Source organism: Nuphar pumila, chromosome 6, assembly GCF_984573655.1.
Source record: "Nuphar pumila chromosome 6, dmNupPumi1.hap1.1, whole genome shotgun sequence".
Classification (NCBI taxonomy): Eukaryota; Viridiplantae; Streptophyta; class Magnoliopsida; order Nymphaeales; family Nymphaeaceae; genus Nuphar; species Nuphar pumila.
In genome coordinates, this window is record NC_143254.1 from 124661316 (window position 1) to 124677718 (window position 16403).

The window sequence follows — 16403 nt, forward strand, 5'->3', positions numbered from 1 at the left end:
ATGTGTCAGGAGTCGTTCGCTAAAGACCTTTTGTGGGGCCCTCAGCCAGGCAGTTGCAAGTATTGGCATATTATTTGGAGAATGTGACTTCTCTAATCCTGGTGGGTTGTTTGGATGACTCACAACAATGCAATTTTCTGCCAAGTTTTGGCAGTTTTCAATAAATTAGTGAATTGTATTTTGGCGGATGTATACGCCATTTTGCGCATTATCATCTCCGATCTTCAGCGCTTTCTGTCGCCTTGGACCCTCTCTGAACCACACTGATCTCGTCTGGTTTTTGTTCTTTTTGTTTTTAGTTTTGTTTATGTGCTCTCGGTCTGTTTGAAGCCTGTTTTGCGTTGTCCCTAGGTTCAATATTTGTTGACCCTTTTAGTAATGTTGATATTTATAGTTAGGCTTTTTCTCTCTCCCTCTCATTCCATCCTCTTTTGTCATTAATCTTTACACCGTGATTTACTCTCTCTATCATGCAAACATGCACACGTGGGTTGTCATGTTGGAATATATATATATATATATATATATATATATATATATATATATATATATATATATATATATATAAATATAAATATAAAGAGAGGGAGAGAGAGAGTCTCATATTGACCTTTTAGATTCTCTCCGAATTTCCAGAAAAGTTGGTAAAGAAATAGAAAAAGGAAAACCAGGGAATTAAACTGGAGAGAAACGACGAGCAGCTGAAAACGATGGCAGTGAGACTTTCTAAAATTGATACATGTTGGTCTCCATGCTTTCCTCCAAGGAAAAACGACAGCAATGGGGTGGAATGTGGATCAGCTGGATTGCAAATGCTTGTCACCCACCACCCTAGTGGGCTCTCTCTCTCTCTCTCTCCAGCTGCCTCTATATAAACTAAACCTCATAGGGCTCCGCTGTATACACTCAAATGGATTGTGGTGTTACCCACTTGCATTTCAACACCCCCCATCTCAGTGATCAAGACACCAACATCAACAGAAGAGAAGAGTTGGTCTTTGATGCTGCACTCATCCAACACCAACAGAACATCCCCAAAGAATTTGTGTGGCCGGAAGAGGAGCGCAGCTGTGAGTTAGAGGATCTCCATGTGCCTCTCATCGACCTCTCCAACTTCCTCTCCTCCAACAACTACAACAAGAGTGCTGCTGCTACTGAAGCAGTCACCATGATTGGTGAAGCATGCAGGAAGCATGGCTTCTTCCAAGTCATAAACCATGGAGTTAGCCCAGACCTTATTGCAGCTGCTCATGCTCACATGTGCTCCTTCTTCAGCTTGCCTCTGTCTAAGAAACAGAGAGCTCAGAGGGAGTTGGGAGAGAGTTGTGGCTATGCCAGCAGCTTTACTAAGAGGTTTTCTTCTAAGCTTCCATGGAAGGAGACGCTCTCTTTGGAGTACTCTTCATCAAATCCACAAACCGTGCATCAATATTTCAAAAGGGTTATTGGTGATGAATTTGAAGAATCAGGGTGAGCAAACTCTACATATTTTTATATTTGTTCTTTTCTTATATACCTCTGATTAGTCCCATCCTTTTTTTTTTCAAAGAAAAGAAAAAATTAAATTAAACCAATATAGTGATTACACTGGTTGGTTGCATCCTGAGCATTTTCTAAAATCTGATCCGTAGGGTATGCCTGTTTATGCATCCAACAGCTAGCATTGGCTGTCGTAAGTGTCAACAATATTTTGAAAATATCAGGATGGAAGGCTGATATGATGATGCCCAAAAAATGCGTGGTTTTGTATATGCTTTACATGTTATCTATATTTTTTATATATGCCCACATTTTCCTGAAAATTTTCACGAAAAACTAAAAAATTTTCAAATATTGTGGGATTTTCTGAGAAACAGATTTTTAAGATTGTACTCGAATGCCAAATAGCTTGTTTGTTTCTTATGAATTGAATGAAGGCTTATGAGTACGCATTTTGTTGTATGTAAATTAGGTGGGTCTACCAAGAGTATTCTGAAGCCATGAGCAACTTGTCCTTAGTGATCATGGAGGTCTTGGCAATGAGCCTAGGCGTGGATCGGATCCATTATAGAGAGTTTTTCCAAGGGAACAATTCAATTATGAGGTTGAATTACTATCCCCCATGCCGAAGGCCGGATCTTACGCTCGGAACGGGACCTCACTGCGATCCTACATCTCTCACCATCCTTCACCAAGATGATGTTGGTGGTCTAGAAGTGTTCGTTGATGGGAAATGGCATAGAATTAGACCCAATACCAACGCCTTTGTAGTGAACATTGGCGATACGTTCATGGTTAGAATTTCATTTTTGTTATTCTTAAGTTCTTAAAGCTAATTATTTGCTTCTCCTCATTCATCATCATCAAGCCTTTCCATCTTAATTTGATATAAACGTTAAACAAATATAATTAAAGCCATAGTTACTAGAAACTTCTGAAAACCTCGAAAGCTTACTTCCCTCAATCATGAAATCAGTTGCTTCTTTTATGCTTCCAAAACACTATGAGAAGTTCTTTTTTGGAAATTGAAAAGCTTGTTTTTTTTTTCAATATGAAATCAAACTTTCTTGATGTTTAAAATGCTTTATAACATTAAAAGGATTTCACTTTTATGGATTGTGCTTTGACTTCTTCCATTTAAAGACCTACACACATGATGGCTATTTTGAGAAAAGGTTAGAAGATGATGTAAGTAATTTTTTTTCTACCAAATTTGCTCACTTCAATTGTTGTTTCTTAAAAGTTTCATGTTTCGTACATTTCTTAAATACTTGCTTCTCACTTCATGATTTGTGCATAGCTTCTTGCACCCACTTCTAAATCTAACCAACATAGATGATGGCTTTGTTAGGAGAAATGAACTGATGAATTTCAATCTGTTGCAGGCATTGTCCAATGGAAAGTACAAGAGCTGTCTGCACAGGGCAGTTGTGAACAGTGAAACGCCTAGGAAATCCTTGGCCTTCTTTCTGTGTCCCCAAATGGACAAGATTGTGAGACCTCCAAGAGGGTTAGTAGACGAAGAGAACCCAAGAATGTACCCTGACTTCACATGGTCGGCCCTGCTTGAGTTCACCCAGAAGCATTATAGAGCAGACATGAAAACCCTTGACACCTTTGCCCAGTGGATTCAGACACCAAACAAAAGATCACTTGATGTTTCTGAATAGATGGTTGTTAGTGATTTAAACTATCTTCTCTTCCTGCATCCCTTTCTGTTATTTTTCCTCAGCCTGTTGCCGGAATTTGCTAGCCAGGAATTGAGAATAATAGGGAATTTGTACAAATGGAGAGAGTAAATGGCTACATAAAGGAGCAAGTATAGTTGTAAAAGACTTGTCATCTGCTGCACCACAAGTGTCAGATACTTAATGCTTTTGGGTCATCCACTCCTGAAAATGCCATTTATTATAGAAGGAATAGTCAAATACATAAATGAAGAGCAATAACTGGAGTCGAGCACTGAATCTCCTTTTTATTGTTTTGGTCTATAAACCAAAAGAAAGGCCGGTTTCACCTGTGTGTGTGTGTGGTGTATAATTGTTTGGTGCTGATGCATGCTATGCCAATGTGGAACCACATCAAGTCACTCCTAAAAATCATCCCGATCATCATACCTCTCCTGGGGATCCCACTGTTGCAAGTTGGTTGGATCAAATTGGACCCCCTAGATTGGATTTAGCATGGTCCACATGATAGGAAACGATCTTTGGATAATATTTTTTCAATTAAAAAAAAATATTTTTTAACCAAAAATCTTCAACTGTCAATTTTTGAATCGTCAGAAAATCATGCATGCATGTTAGATTCGGCCGATTCAAATGCTGATATTTACTAAAATGTACCATGTAGATCCCATCTATAAAGTTCTATTTGACCAAAACAACTTGTAACAATGACATCTTAAAAGGGGCATGACGATAGGGATGAGTGGATGATATGGTTCGGACAATTGCAGAAAAAGTGCATTTTGAGATGATTAATGGGACCAAAACTTAGCATGCGGATGGTTGGAACAAACTTCAAAAAGGGCCTTCCACAGGTGGAAATGGGCTTTCCACCAATGTTGTGTTGTCAGTATCAGTGAGTATGGGCCTGTATAGGCCGATCGATACTTACCCTTCACCTTCGAATTGGCTATTTTTAATAAATGTAAAAAATACTAAAAATTATTTTTAAATATTATTTTAATAACTTCAACAGGTGTCACATCTTGATTGACACATAATATTTTTTAATTATCTTTTGGCCGATTCAGAACGATTCACTTGAGTATTGGTATCGGTCAATTCCCCTGAATCGTTGACCAAACAATACATCGGCCTGACACAGTGACACTGACAACATTACTTTTCATATAGTTCATCTTTTTTTTTTTGAAAGGCAAGCTGTAGGGATGACAATGGACCGGGGCGGGGGACAGGGTCTCCACCCCCGCCCGGTCTCAAGATTAGAACCTTCATCCCCGCCTCCATCCCATCCCCCCACGGGGATGAATTTTAACCTCCACCTCCATCCCCGGTTAAAACGGGGATGAGGCGGGGCAGGGCCCCATTTCCCTGTAGTCTATTGTCATCCTTTAGAAGGACTGGGGATGAAGCGGGGCGGGGATTGGGGCAGGGCAGGGCAGGGAAAAGTGTAAGTCCATCCCTGAACGGGGATGGATTTTAACCTTCGTCCCCGCCTCCGTCCCCGTTTCATACCCTTCATCCCCGGTCCAAACGGGGCGAGGCGGGGCTCCGCTTTCCCCCGGTCCACTGCCATCCCTAGCAAGCTGGGGTTAAGCGGACCCCCCCCCCCCCCCCTGTGGCAGATTTGACACACGACCCTGCTTACCATTCATCTATTTGGTTGGTTAGTTACACTCATTCTTTATGTCGTCCCATCATCATAACCCCATGTGGAACCTCATTGATGCAAGTTGTTTTATTATCAAATCTGAACATATGGATAGATTCACCATAGTCAATTTGAAAGGAACTAGCCCTTGAATTGCATTTTTTAGCTAAACAACATGATTTTTTAATGTTTTATAACCGTTAACTTTTAAATCACCAAAAAAAAAATCCTATACGGTTGCATTTTGGCCATTCAAATGTTGTTATATATTCACTAAATGGACCATGTGGATTACGTCTATGCAATGAGTTTTGATCAAAACCTGCACCAACATGAACCCAAGATGAGGTATGAAGATAAGAATGACAGGGGACCGTGAGTGGAATTGGGTTCAAAGAGGGCAGGAGTCCCCATAGCCCATGTGTTCACTTCATCGCATGAGAGCCTGCAGCCGGGGAAGAATAGCCCCATATATTAATGTGGTTGCTCCTGGACGGCCATCACTATGGATAAACTATGATCTTCTTTTAACCCCATTAAGGTCCAAAATCTGCCTTGCAAGAAACCCATCTTTTCTGCCCTCCTTCCTAAAGTTAAAACATAACATCAACCTCTCTTTGTTCAAGCGGGATGGGGGAGCTTCCCTCATGCTGATCTGCATGTGTTTGGCCCTCCAGAATTTTTTGAAGTGGTGTTGGATATATGCACCGGAGTTGGGATCAAAATTGGGTTCGATTGGTAGATCCAGATCCTTTAATTGGAGTCCCCAAGACTCAAACAAATCGGACCTGCTGTCACTTAGGCCTGGGTCTGTGGGTTATGGTCATGATTAAGGTCAGCACCCTTGTTTGCATTGTGTTAAAGAGGTGGTAGGGTTCTTGAAGTTGCAGAAGAAGAGGTGCGATAGGTTTGGGTCAAATGGGTTAGTTGGGTAAGGACAATTTTGGTTCATTGAGAGTTTCATGTAAGGATCTAGGTCTAAAACTTGTGAGACCTAGTCTAGGGACGTGTTGAGGGGTTTGATACAGTCTCCAAAGGTTTGAGATAAAAGGTAGGAGTTTGGTGTGTGCTGGTGAGGTCAGACGATCCAAACCGCAGTTAGTTTCCTAATCTATAGGACTCTTTTAGGTTGGTTGAAGGAGCTAGGTTCAAGGGGTTGTCCCAGGAGTTCAACGAAACTTCTCGAGCTTGGTGATAGAGGTTTAAGATGTTGGTTAGGGTCTGATTAAGGGCTGGTCTGATGGAGAGGTTGTGAACAGTTAGGGGTTACCAAAATGATTTAATCGGGTAGGCCAGTCTAATGGTGGGATTCAATTTTGGTTTTCAAGTCTTAAAAAAATAGGTAGAGACTTTGCTAAGGTTAGGATCAAAGGTTGGCAAACACATATAAGCTTATAGCATACTGAGAAAAAGTTCTCTATATTCTGGAATGCTGAAGCATGATTCACTACGCAGCAACACCAGTCAAGACCACACAAATCTTGTTGCCAAAGAGCTTGGGCTCTTTGAAAGGGGTGATCAACCAACCGAGGGAAGCCTGACCTTCACATGAACCAGAAAAAAAAAGGAAAAAGAGAGAAGGTATTTCAATTCATAAGTTTCATAATCATAAAACCAAAACAAGTGGACTCAATGCCTCTATTTATAATGCTTGGCCGGAGTTTGAGTCTAATTCTAATAAGTAAAATTCAACCCATAAAACTCATACGCCAAAATAAGACCTAATTGACCGTCAAAACTAGAATATGGAGGAGGTCAGTTAGATTGATTGACTGAATCTCCTTCCTAATTAGAAAGGAATAAATTAAGAAAAAGAAATATTGTCTTAATGAAACCTTTTCATATTTTAAAAAGTGAGAAAGAGGGGGAGACATTTTTCACTTTTTTTTTTCTTCCTTACTAGTTGGTGCCCTCTTATGAACCACACTTTTCTCTAACTTCCTAGGGAGGGGTCAATTGGACTAACTGGAGTCTCATCATAACCAGATCCTAAGTACAACTTAAACTTATCGAAAAAAATAAATTAAGCATTTTTTTTGACTTGCTGGACCCTTTTCATAATTTGGAAAGTGGGAAAAGTGGTGCAACCGACTACGACGGTTCACAAACATGATCTAATGTAAGATTTGAATGTGGAAGCAATTACGACTCACACTAAATCTGAATTTAAACACTTTTCTGACTTAATACACAAGCAAACCAAATTTAATAGATTTGAACCACTCAAATCAGATTTGAATATAAAGGAATATATATTGAGAATACAGCTTAAAATTTTGAAATTTATGCGCTTTTGTAAATTTAATTTTTGAACAAGTAAGCACACACAAAGGCTTCACAAATTCAGATTTAACATGCAGTAATTAAATAACAAATAAAAATTATTAAATCTGAGATTTACGCATAATCACTTACCAGACTTAACAAAATTCAAAAATGAAAAGATTCAGTCACTTGTGTAGAGTCTAAACAATGAATACTTGCGACCAGTTACAACAGAAAATTCTAAACACAAAAATCCAGGGAAAGAAACAATTTTAACCTCCAGTATGCTACCTTCTAAGAGACTGTCAACACAGTTAGCGTCGGTAGCAGAACCAATTCTATTTAATGTTGAAATGGATTCAGTTTGACAAGCATTTAAATAGTCTTATATTAGAAAATCGTGAATTAGTTGAACACCTATTGATTCCCGTCCAAACAGATTTTCGATGCATGTTTAGGAAAATAAATGCACAACAATAAAGCTGTCCTACTATCAGTTAAACGATTTTGTAACAGAATTCAATATTAATGCAGATTTAAAAGAATAGAAGCACGACAATCCAATCAATACCAGGGAAAGCAAATATTCTGTGTTTATCACTGATCAAGATTCCCCAAATATAACTTGATTTTCAAGAGTGAAAATGATGTTCAACAATACAAGAAATCTGCATAACAATCCTGGTTGATTATATTTCAAACAAGCAACAAAATATTTCAATCCAAGCTCATTTTAACAGATTAAAAAAAAATATATAGCAAATACGGCCAAGCACAATGTAGATACTAGAGATTGCAAACTCAAAGACTAGCGACCAGTGGGGACGACTCTTCCAGCAAATGAATTACTCAGCTGCTCAAAATCACCAAAGGTCAGGTACAGTAGCTCCAAGACGTCTACCACCAAAGGTTCAACAGGTTCAACTGTGGTTTAACGACCCAGCTTGTGCAGCAATAACTCCAAGAACAAAAAAAAAAATCACAATGGTTGACGTCCCAATGAAGGAACATGACGAAGAGGCGTTGGACGATCTCTTTACAATCCAGCTTTCTCTCTCAACCTCACACACCCTTCATCTTTCACACATAAGGTTTAATCCACCATTTCCATTCTATATATTTTTTTAAGCTCAAAAGACAGCATTTTAACTCTTGTGGTTGGTCCAAAAAAAAATCCAAAAAAGACCCCTCCAACATTTTTGGATTTTTTTTTTTAAAGAAGACAAGAGCCTTTTAACTCTTATTGGCTCACATGTGAGGTGAAAAGCAAGGCGTGCAAGCCTGTCTTATTCTCTTTTCTTTTCAACCAATAAAAAGAACAATAAAAAATGTGTGAAGTGAACTTCTTGAGAAATCACCTTTTTATTGGCCCATAAGAAACTAATGACGTGATCACTCTTGGATTGGACGTTTCAAGAGACCACCTTCATAAAAAGGATCCACTTGTGGGGTGAATTGGATTCTCTAAATTCAAAATAAAAATGAATCAAGGTCTCAATTTATTGCTGAAAAAAATAAAAAATCTACTCACGTTAATTACCTCTACACCTTCTATTACCCAAAATAGATCTTATTGAGTACTATAACTATTCAGATAAGTAGAATTCTGTTCTTACTCAAAAAAAAAAAAATATTTTTATAGTTCTATAAAAATTCTTATATTTAAAATTAAATTATCGAAATAAAATTTTGAGATATCTATGACAATAAAGCTTAGACAATAAAAAATATAAAAATATAAAAATACCCTTATACCCTATTTTCCCTCGATTGGGCCATTTTGGATTTGGGTATGCTAAGGGTATGTCTTCTTGGAGCATGTCTTCAATGGTGGATCATGTGCTGCATCAGAAAGAGGGAGAGACATCTTCGACTTTCCTTCTTTGCTTTTCAAGTTGGTTCCTTATGAACTCCACAAGTTTCCTTCTCCTTTATTTTAGTGTGAACATGTGTTTTATTAACTTTTTTATTTGTAGGAGAGCAGCATGTTATTGACCGGATCAGGTGAAGTTTGAATCCTGGATCATTGTTTTTTCTAGATTTTGGACCACAACAACAGTGAGATTTTTCCAGCAATACCATCACAGTAATAATTATGCTTGGGGTGATGAATGAAGGGTCCCCAGCTATGGAAGGAAACCCGCTAATCGCACGCTTACCCTTCATGAGGATAAGGTATGGGGGTTGCAATGGCATAAGACAAGGCGACAAACAGTGATTATCTGCAGGCCCTTAGTTGAAGATTTTATTGTCCCTCAGATCTGAAATTGTTCAATCAGGAGTTCTTAAGACTTGCTAGAGCATTGAAGGATTGCCTAGAGGTGGGTTCTCTCCAACATGAACTCATCATCAATTTCCTAAGAAGCGTCCCACCGAAGATCCCTGCTTCATGAAGGTTGCGAACTGTCCACATCCCATTCTTCTATAGCGACCCAAGGATGGAATACTCCGATCGTAGTACAGTCATTTCCAAAAGGGAAAAACGTATCTTTCGACTCCTTCGTTGAACTGCCACCACACAAGCCAGGACGGGCGACTGGTGGTGCAAAAAATATGGAAAACTTAATTTTCGACATAGGAATTGGTGTTTCTTCTATAGAGGGAGTAAAGAAAGACAACCAAACTTGCTGGTTTTGTGGCGCTGACAGTGGAGGAAGCTTCGTAACGATTAAATAAGGAGAAATATAGAGCATCCATCTCTGTATAGGGTAGAGCCTTTGAAGAAGCAGCAGGGAGCCTCAACATAATCGAATATGCGAGGCATTTTTCGTGGGGTAGATTCCCATTATTCATGTGACAAATTAACTCAACTTCAATGGCTCCTCAAACAGCTGCCGCTGCGGACAAGCACGATGCTGACACATGATGGATTCTATACAAGCCATTGGGTGTGGCCTACTTTTGCTCGAGAGGAAGGTCTAAAGCAGCTATCAGGGGGTGAGAATCCTATAAAAACTAGCATAGAACAGGTCTTCGTTGGAAAATACAGCACACCATCGATCGTTTTTTCGGTTGAATCTCCAGCAACATGGAAGGCCAAATGTCAGTACCAGAACATAGTGTAGCTGTCACATCTGAAGCACCCCACCCAAGGAGGGTTGGCGCTTCTCCCAGGTAGGGATGGCAGTGGACCGGGGGAAAGCGGGGCGCCGCCCCGCCTGGCCCCGTTTGGACAGGGGATGAAGGGTATGAAACGGGGATGGAGGCGGGGACGAAGGTTAAAATCCATTCCCATCCGGGGGTGGAGGCGGGGATGGACATGCACCTTTCCCCGCCCCACCCCGTCCCCGCCTCATCCCCGCCCCGACCACTTTTCCCCGCAATATCCCCGCCCCACCTCATCCCCGTTTGAACCGGGGATGGAGGACATGAAACGGAGATGAAGGCAGGGATGGAGGATAAAATCCATTCCCCACCGAGGATGGAGGCGGGGGTGGAGGATAAAATCTTGAGGCGGGGCGGGGGTGGAGACCTTGTCCCCCGCCCCGCCCCACTGCCATCCCTACTCCCAGGGATGATGGTGTAACTGATCGGCTTCACCTTTTTTTGGAAGGTTCACACTTCAAATGACTGGGCTGAGGGTATGCTAATCACTTGGCTGCATCGAATCTCATGGTCGGTAGTTTCTCGATCACAAATTCATTTGAGGGTTCCCATATATAGTCTAGACCTATTTTGCTTGGCTTTCATTTATGGACCAACCACAAGTGCATGCAAAAAGGCCTTATGGCATGAACTCAATAACTAGAGTGGGTGGGGGCTCCACGTGGTGCAAGTTTAGACATGAGTGCCATGGAGTTCAATAAACTCACCTTCTTGACCTTACCTTTCTCTTTGGAAGAAATGGGATTGGATGTCAAGGAATTGCCCGCGGGTAAGTCCTCTTCTAGTCCTTATCCCCAAATAATTGGCTTGCGAAGATACTCAAAAATTTATGCCTATATTTCACTTTTAAACACGTCCTTTAAGATCATTTCAAAGTCTCTCGACGAATAAGTTCAACAAGATCATTGACAAGCTCGTCTTTACTGCTCAATCGCATTCATTCTGGGTCGCCATCTCCATGATTGCTGCCTTCTTGCACATGAGGCGGTTCACTCGATTCATGCTTTGGGGAAGAAGGCCTTTATTTTGAAATAAAAAACTTGAAAATCTCAATTCATACTCTTGTTCACATATTTCCTGTTCACGTATTCTAGTGGCAATATATATAAAAGGTGGTTCTGTAATGTGATAACATACGGTGGTACACTCTTGTATCTTAGAATGTTTTATCATGTCTAATATATCATAAGATCCTATTTTTGAAACCGGGAAAAATAATGGCTAGCAATTCATGAAAATAAGGGTTGTTTAGAAATGGTCTAAAACATCATATTTGAGCCAACTTTAACATATGGAGATAGTAAATAGAACATGTTAAACATGATCCAAAGGCAAGATTTTGCATTTGAAGCTTATGTCTATGTAAATCAAGTGTGTACCACATTACCACCATAGAAGCACTCATATATATATATATATATATATATATATATATATATATATATATATATATATATATATATATATATATATATATATATATATATATATATATATATATATCAGTGTTGTCAGAGGCGAACGCCTAAGTACCTGAAGCGTACTGTTCAGAGGCGAAGCGCACGCTGAAGGTACTGAGGCGTTGTAGTGAAGCGTTTGAGTCTTGAAGCGCACGCTTCACATGAGTGATGCGTGCGCCTCGCATCGAGACGCGCTTCGCTTCTAAGGCGTAAGCATCAGCGACACCAGACCCGGCCTCCACGCAGAGCTCAACAACGAAAAAAAATAACGCAAATTCTCTGCTAAACTCAAAAAGAACGCCAAAAAAAAAATCTGCCTCATGAGAAAGTATAAAATCCCCAAAAATCATACAGATTTTTACTGAGCTTTGCAACTTCTAACTCTGAGGACGACGAAGAGCGAGTTCTGATACAAAAGGCACTCTGCCTACGTAACAAAAAAGAAAAATAACGCAAATTCTCTGTTAAACTCAAAAATAATGCCAGAAAAGGAAATCTGCCTCACGAAACACTAAAAAACCTCAAAAATCTTACGATTTTTGCTGAGCTCTGCAATCTCCAACTCTGAGGAAGACGAGGAGTGAGTTCTGAATCTTCTTATACAGAAGGCGCTCTGCCTACGTAACGAAAAAAAATGCAAATGTAAACTAAAAAAGAATGCCAAAAAAGGAAATCTGCCTCACGAAATCCCCAAAAATCTTACGATTTTTGCTGAGCTCTACAATCTCCAACTTCGAGGAAGACATCGAGCGAGTTCTGAAACAGGAGGCGCTCTGCAGGAGCACCCCTTTTTCTTCTTCTTCTGCTTCTCCTTCTGGTGTTGCAGGAGAGGCTGAAAGAAGGCGGTGAAGTCCTGACGAAGGTTTTTGATTTTGAGATTTTCCAAGCAGGAGAGCAAGGAAGCGGCGTCCATCATTGATTGGAGATGAAAATTAGGGCAAGAACGATAGATTGAATCGACGATCAAAATGAGAACCAAAGAGAGAGAAAGAAGCTTGCAGTGGAAGAAAGGGAGGTTGGGGGGGGGGGGGATTTGTTTCGGGCCAAATTTGATGATGTGTGTTTTAAAAACACACATACAAAGCGATATTTAAAAATACCGATATAATGCCAAAAGCAAGATCTTTAAAAATGCCAATATAATGCCAAAGCAACATATTGCATTTTTATAGTGGTGCTAAAGTGAAAAATGAATGTTCTTTATCATCTATGTTTTACGGTAAAATTATTAATAAAATTTCATTTTTTATTAATATTATATATTTTATTTTTTTGATCATGAAGCTTATGCTTCAACGCCTCGAGGCTTACGCCTCGCTTCATAACAGGCTCAACGCCTCGCTTCGCCTCATCGCATTTAACAACCTTGATATATATATATATATATATATATATATATATATATATATATATATATATATATATATATATATATATATATATATATAAGTCACTAGAATATGAGAACCAAAATATGTAAACTAGAAATATGAGCATTTTAAACACTTTTTTTGCAAATCGAACCATGTGGATGTGCATGGCATGGTGAATTTGCTAGGAATCAACCATTGGATTGGATCATGTATTTTGGATGAAAAACATGATTTTTGAATGCTTGAATATTTATGAAGATTATGAGCCATTGATTTTAAAGCCTTAAAAAAAATCTTATTTAAGCATCAAAACTGGATGATTCAAGAGCGGGTTCTTATTAAACCAAGAATGTAGATCACATCCATACAGTTAGATTCAAGAGAAAAGTACAAAAACTCATGAAAATCACAATTCACACATTAGTTCTCATATTTTAGTCTCTCTCTCTCTCTCTCTCTCTCTATATATATATATATATATATATATATATATATATATATATATATATATATATATATATATATATATATATATATATATATACTGAACATATTAGGCCCCATTTCTCGTTTTGCCTTGTTCTGCCCTATAGGTTTTAAATGTTTTATGATAGACATTGAACCTTTAGATGTGTTCAACATGATCAATTTAGTCGGAATTAACTATTGGATCATGTTTTTTTGACAAAAAAACATGATTTTATGAGCTAGAAAAAGCTGGTACCTTCGTAGCCTTTGATTTTGGATTACCGAAAAAACTTGTATACATGTCAACTTTCGGTGATCCAAAACCTGGTTCCCACAAAAAAAAACCTATAAATCACAACTATGGTATTAGATGTGAGAAAAAAATACTTAAACTATGATTTTTGAAGGGGCCTAATGAGACCTAACGAAAAAGGGGGTCTAAGGAATGCATTACTCTATACGAAAGGGGTATCATTGAACTTCAATCGAATGCACGCTCATCGCATGCATGTTTTTTTTGAACCCTTTAGCGGTGGTCCAGGACCACCGCTAAATGGTCTAAAAATGTTAACAGTGCATGTGCCGCACGCATCCAACGTAGTGTCAAACTCTTTGTGAGTTCGACACTATACCTATCTCTCTCTCGCTCTATGTTGTAGCCAGAGTGGGCACGTGCCCACCCAGACCTAAAAATCCTCAAATAGGGGGTATCAAGGCCGAATTTGGGGGTTTTTCCCACATCATAAAAGCGATGTGCCCCAGCACAACCCCAACCCCAACCTCTCTCTCTCTCTCTTTCTGTTGATTGCTCAAGGGTTAGGGCATTAGGCATGCCACTTACATCTGGTTGTTTGCCGCCCGACAGCCTTTCCGGCATATCATTTAGTTGTGTTGTTGTTGTTGTGCTTTTCCTTTTTCTAGGGTTTTGAGTTTTTAGTGTTTTTTTTTGTCTAATTAGCATTTGGGTTTTTGTTTAATTAGGTATTTCTATACTTTTTGTTTTTCAATCAACATTAGATATGATTTCACATGCCTGATTTTAGTTATAATTTTAGGGGTTTTATTTTTTTCTCAATTAGCATATATATATGAATGATTTTTGTTAGCGAATAGGTTTTTGATTTAATTTTTAAATATCATGAATATTTAATTAAGTTTTAGGTTTTTTTATTTTTCAATTAACATTTAGGATTTTTATTTAGGATTTTTAAATGAGATGAATATTTATTTAGGTATTCCACATGCTTGATTTTAGTTAAACTTTTTGAGGTTTTGTATTTTTTTCTCAATTAGTATATATAAATATATAATGTTTGTTAGGAAATAGGTTTTTGGTTTTTTAGTGGCATGAAAATTTAATTAGTTTTTAGGGTCTTTTGTGTTTTTTTTTAATTAGCAATTTGATTTTTTATTGTGGTGTTCTAATAAGTTGAAGATTTAATTAGGTATTTCTGTTTTTCTTAAATCAACATTAAACATGATTCCACATTTTTTGTTTTTAGTTAAAAAATTCAGTTTTTTTTACCAAATAGCTTATAAAAGAGCAATGCTTGTTAGGATTCAAGGTTTTGATTTGATTTATTAAAAAATGGCATAAATTTTTTTATGGTTTCAGGGATTTTAGTTAAAATATTAAGGGTTTTGTTTTTAATCAATTAATATAAATGCATAATTATGACAGTTGTAGGAATTAGTTTTTTTTGTAAAAGTTATGCTTTAGAATAATTGAGTTTTTTTTTAAAATGTTGTTAGTATAGTTTATTAGGATTTATTTTTCCTTTTTACTGTACATTCCTGCTGACTCTAGTTTAAATTCCTGTCTCAGCCCCTATATATATATACACACTATACCCAACTTTTTTTTAGGTAATTTAAGGGAATAACCTCACCAACCACATTGGCTGACCTCCGGTTGAAAAAACCCTTGTGGTCCCTCCTGTCCACCGGAGAGTACACCCAGCTTCGATCTTGCGGAAAGGAACACGACCAGTGACTCTCAACTTGCATCATCTTCTTCGTTTCATGTTCCTTTATTTATACAATTCAATACGGTTGACCAATAACTCCTGTCCAATGTATGGTACTACTATTACGATTTTTTAGGATTATATTGATTTTTGAAATCTCGCAATAAAATCAATTTAGAGAGAGAGAGAGAGAGAGAGAGAGAGAGAGAGAGAGAGAGAGAGAGAGAGAGAGCCGAATCAAAGATATCAACATTACGACCGGTTCAACAGCCGTTGAAACCGACAAACAAGACAAAGAACACATAAGCCAAAAATAGATATAAAATACAGATAAAAACCAAGGCGATCAGTCTGGATCCGGGGGAGGCCTTAGCGGCAAGTGGCGTTGAAGATCCGGAAGGCATATGCGTAACGATGCGTATACATCCGCCAAAATATAATTTACTAACTTGTTGAAATTAACCGGGGTCTGCCTGAAAATAGAGAGAGAGAGAGAGATGCAAACATACTGAATAAAATATGCTAAATGTAAACATGCTAAATGGGGTTTTCAGCCTTTTCAGTGCTTTTTCTGTGATTTCGACCCATAGATGTGTTCGATATGGTTGATTGATTGGGATCATGTGTTTTAGATGAAAAAAAAAATACTTGAAGGGTCAAAATATTAGCCATCCTATTAGTATGAAGTTCAGTATAGAAGACATCAAAACCGCTGCTAAAAGTTGGATGCCTTTAGCGCTGTTTTAGTGACCATAGTTAAATGTCATTTTTTTTGCAGGATTCCACCTACATAGTTGGCCTACATGCTGTTCACACCAATCAAGTTTGTATAAACCGCTGTAAAAATCAGCATTTTTGGCACTTTCAAATTTTTTTAAATCTGACCATACCGATGTATTCTTTATGCTTATTTTGTATAAACTAACTACTGGATTATCTGATTACGA

The 16403-nt window shown here is 38.3% G+C and overlaps 1 protein-coding gene across 1 annotated transcript; it reads left to right on the forward strand.

Annotated features, from left to right (window-relative positions):
* The first annotated feature begins 910 nt into the window (after nucleotides 1-910).
* On the forward strand, nucleotides 911-3149 carry LOC149836052 (gibberellin 20 oxidase 1-D-like). Its single transcript, XM_090009693.1, has 3 exons — nucleotides 911-1470; nucleotides 1952-2273; nucleotides 2865-3149. The coding sequence occupies exons 1-3, from the start codon at nucleotides 911-913 to the stop codon at nucleotides 3147-3149; spliced, it is 1167 nt and encodes a 388-aa protein (XP_089865819.1).
* The last annotated feature ends 13254 nt before the right edge of the window (nucleotides 3150-16403 follow it).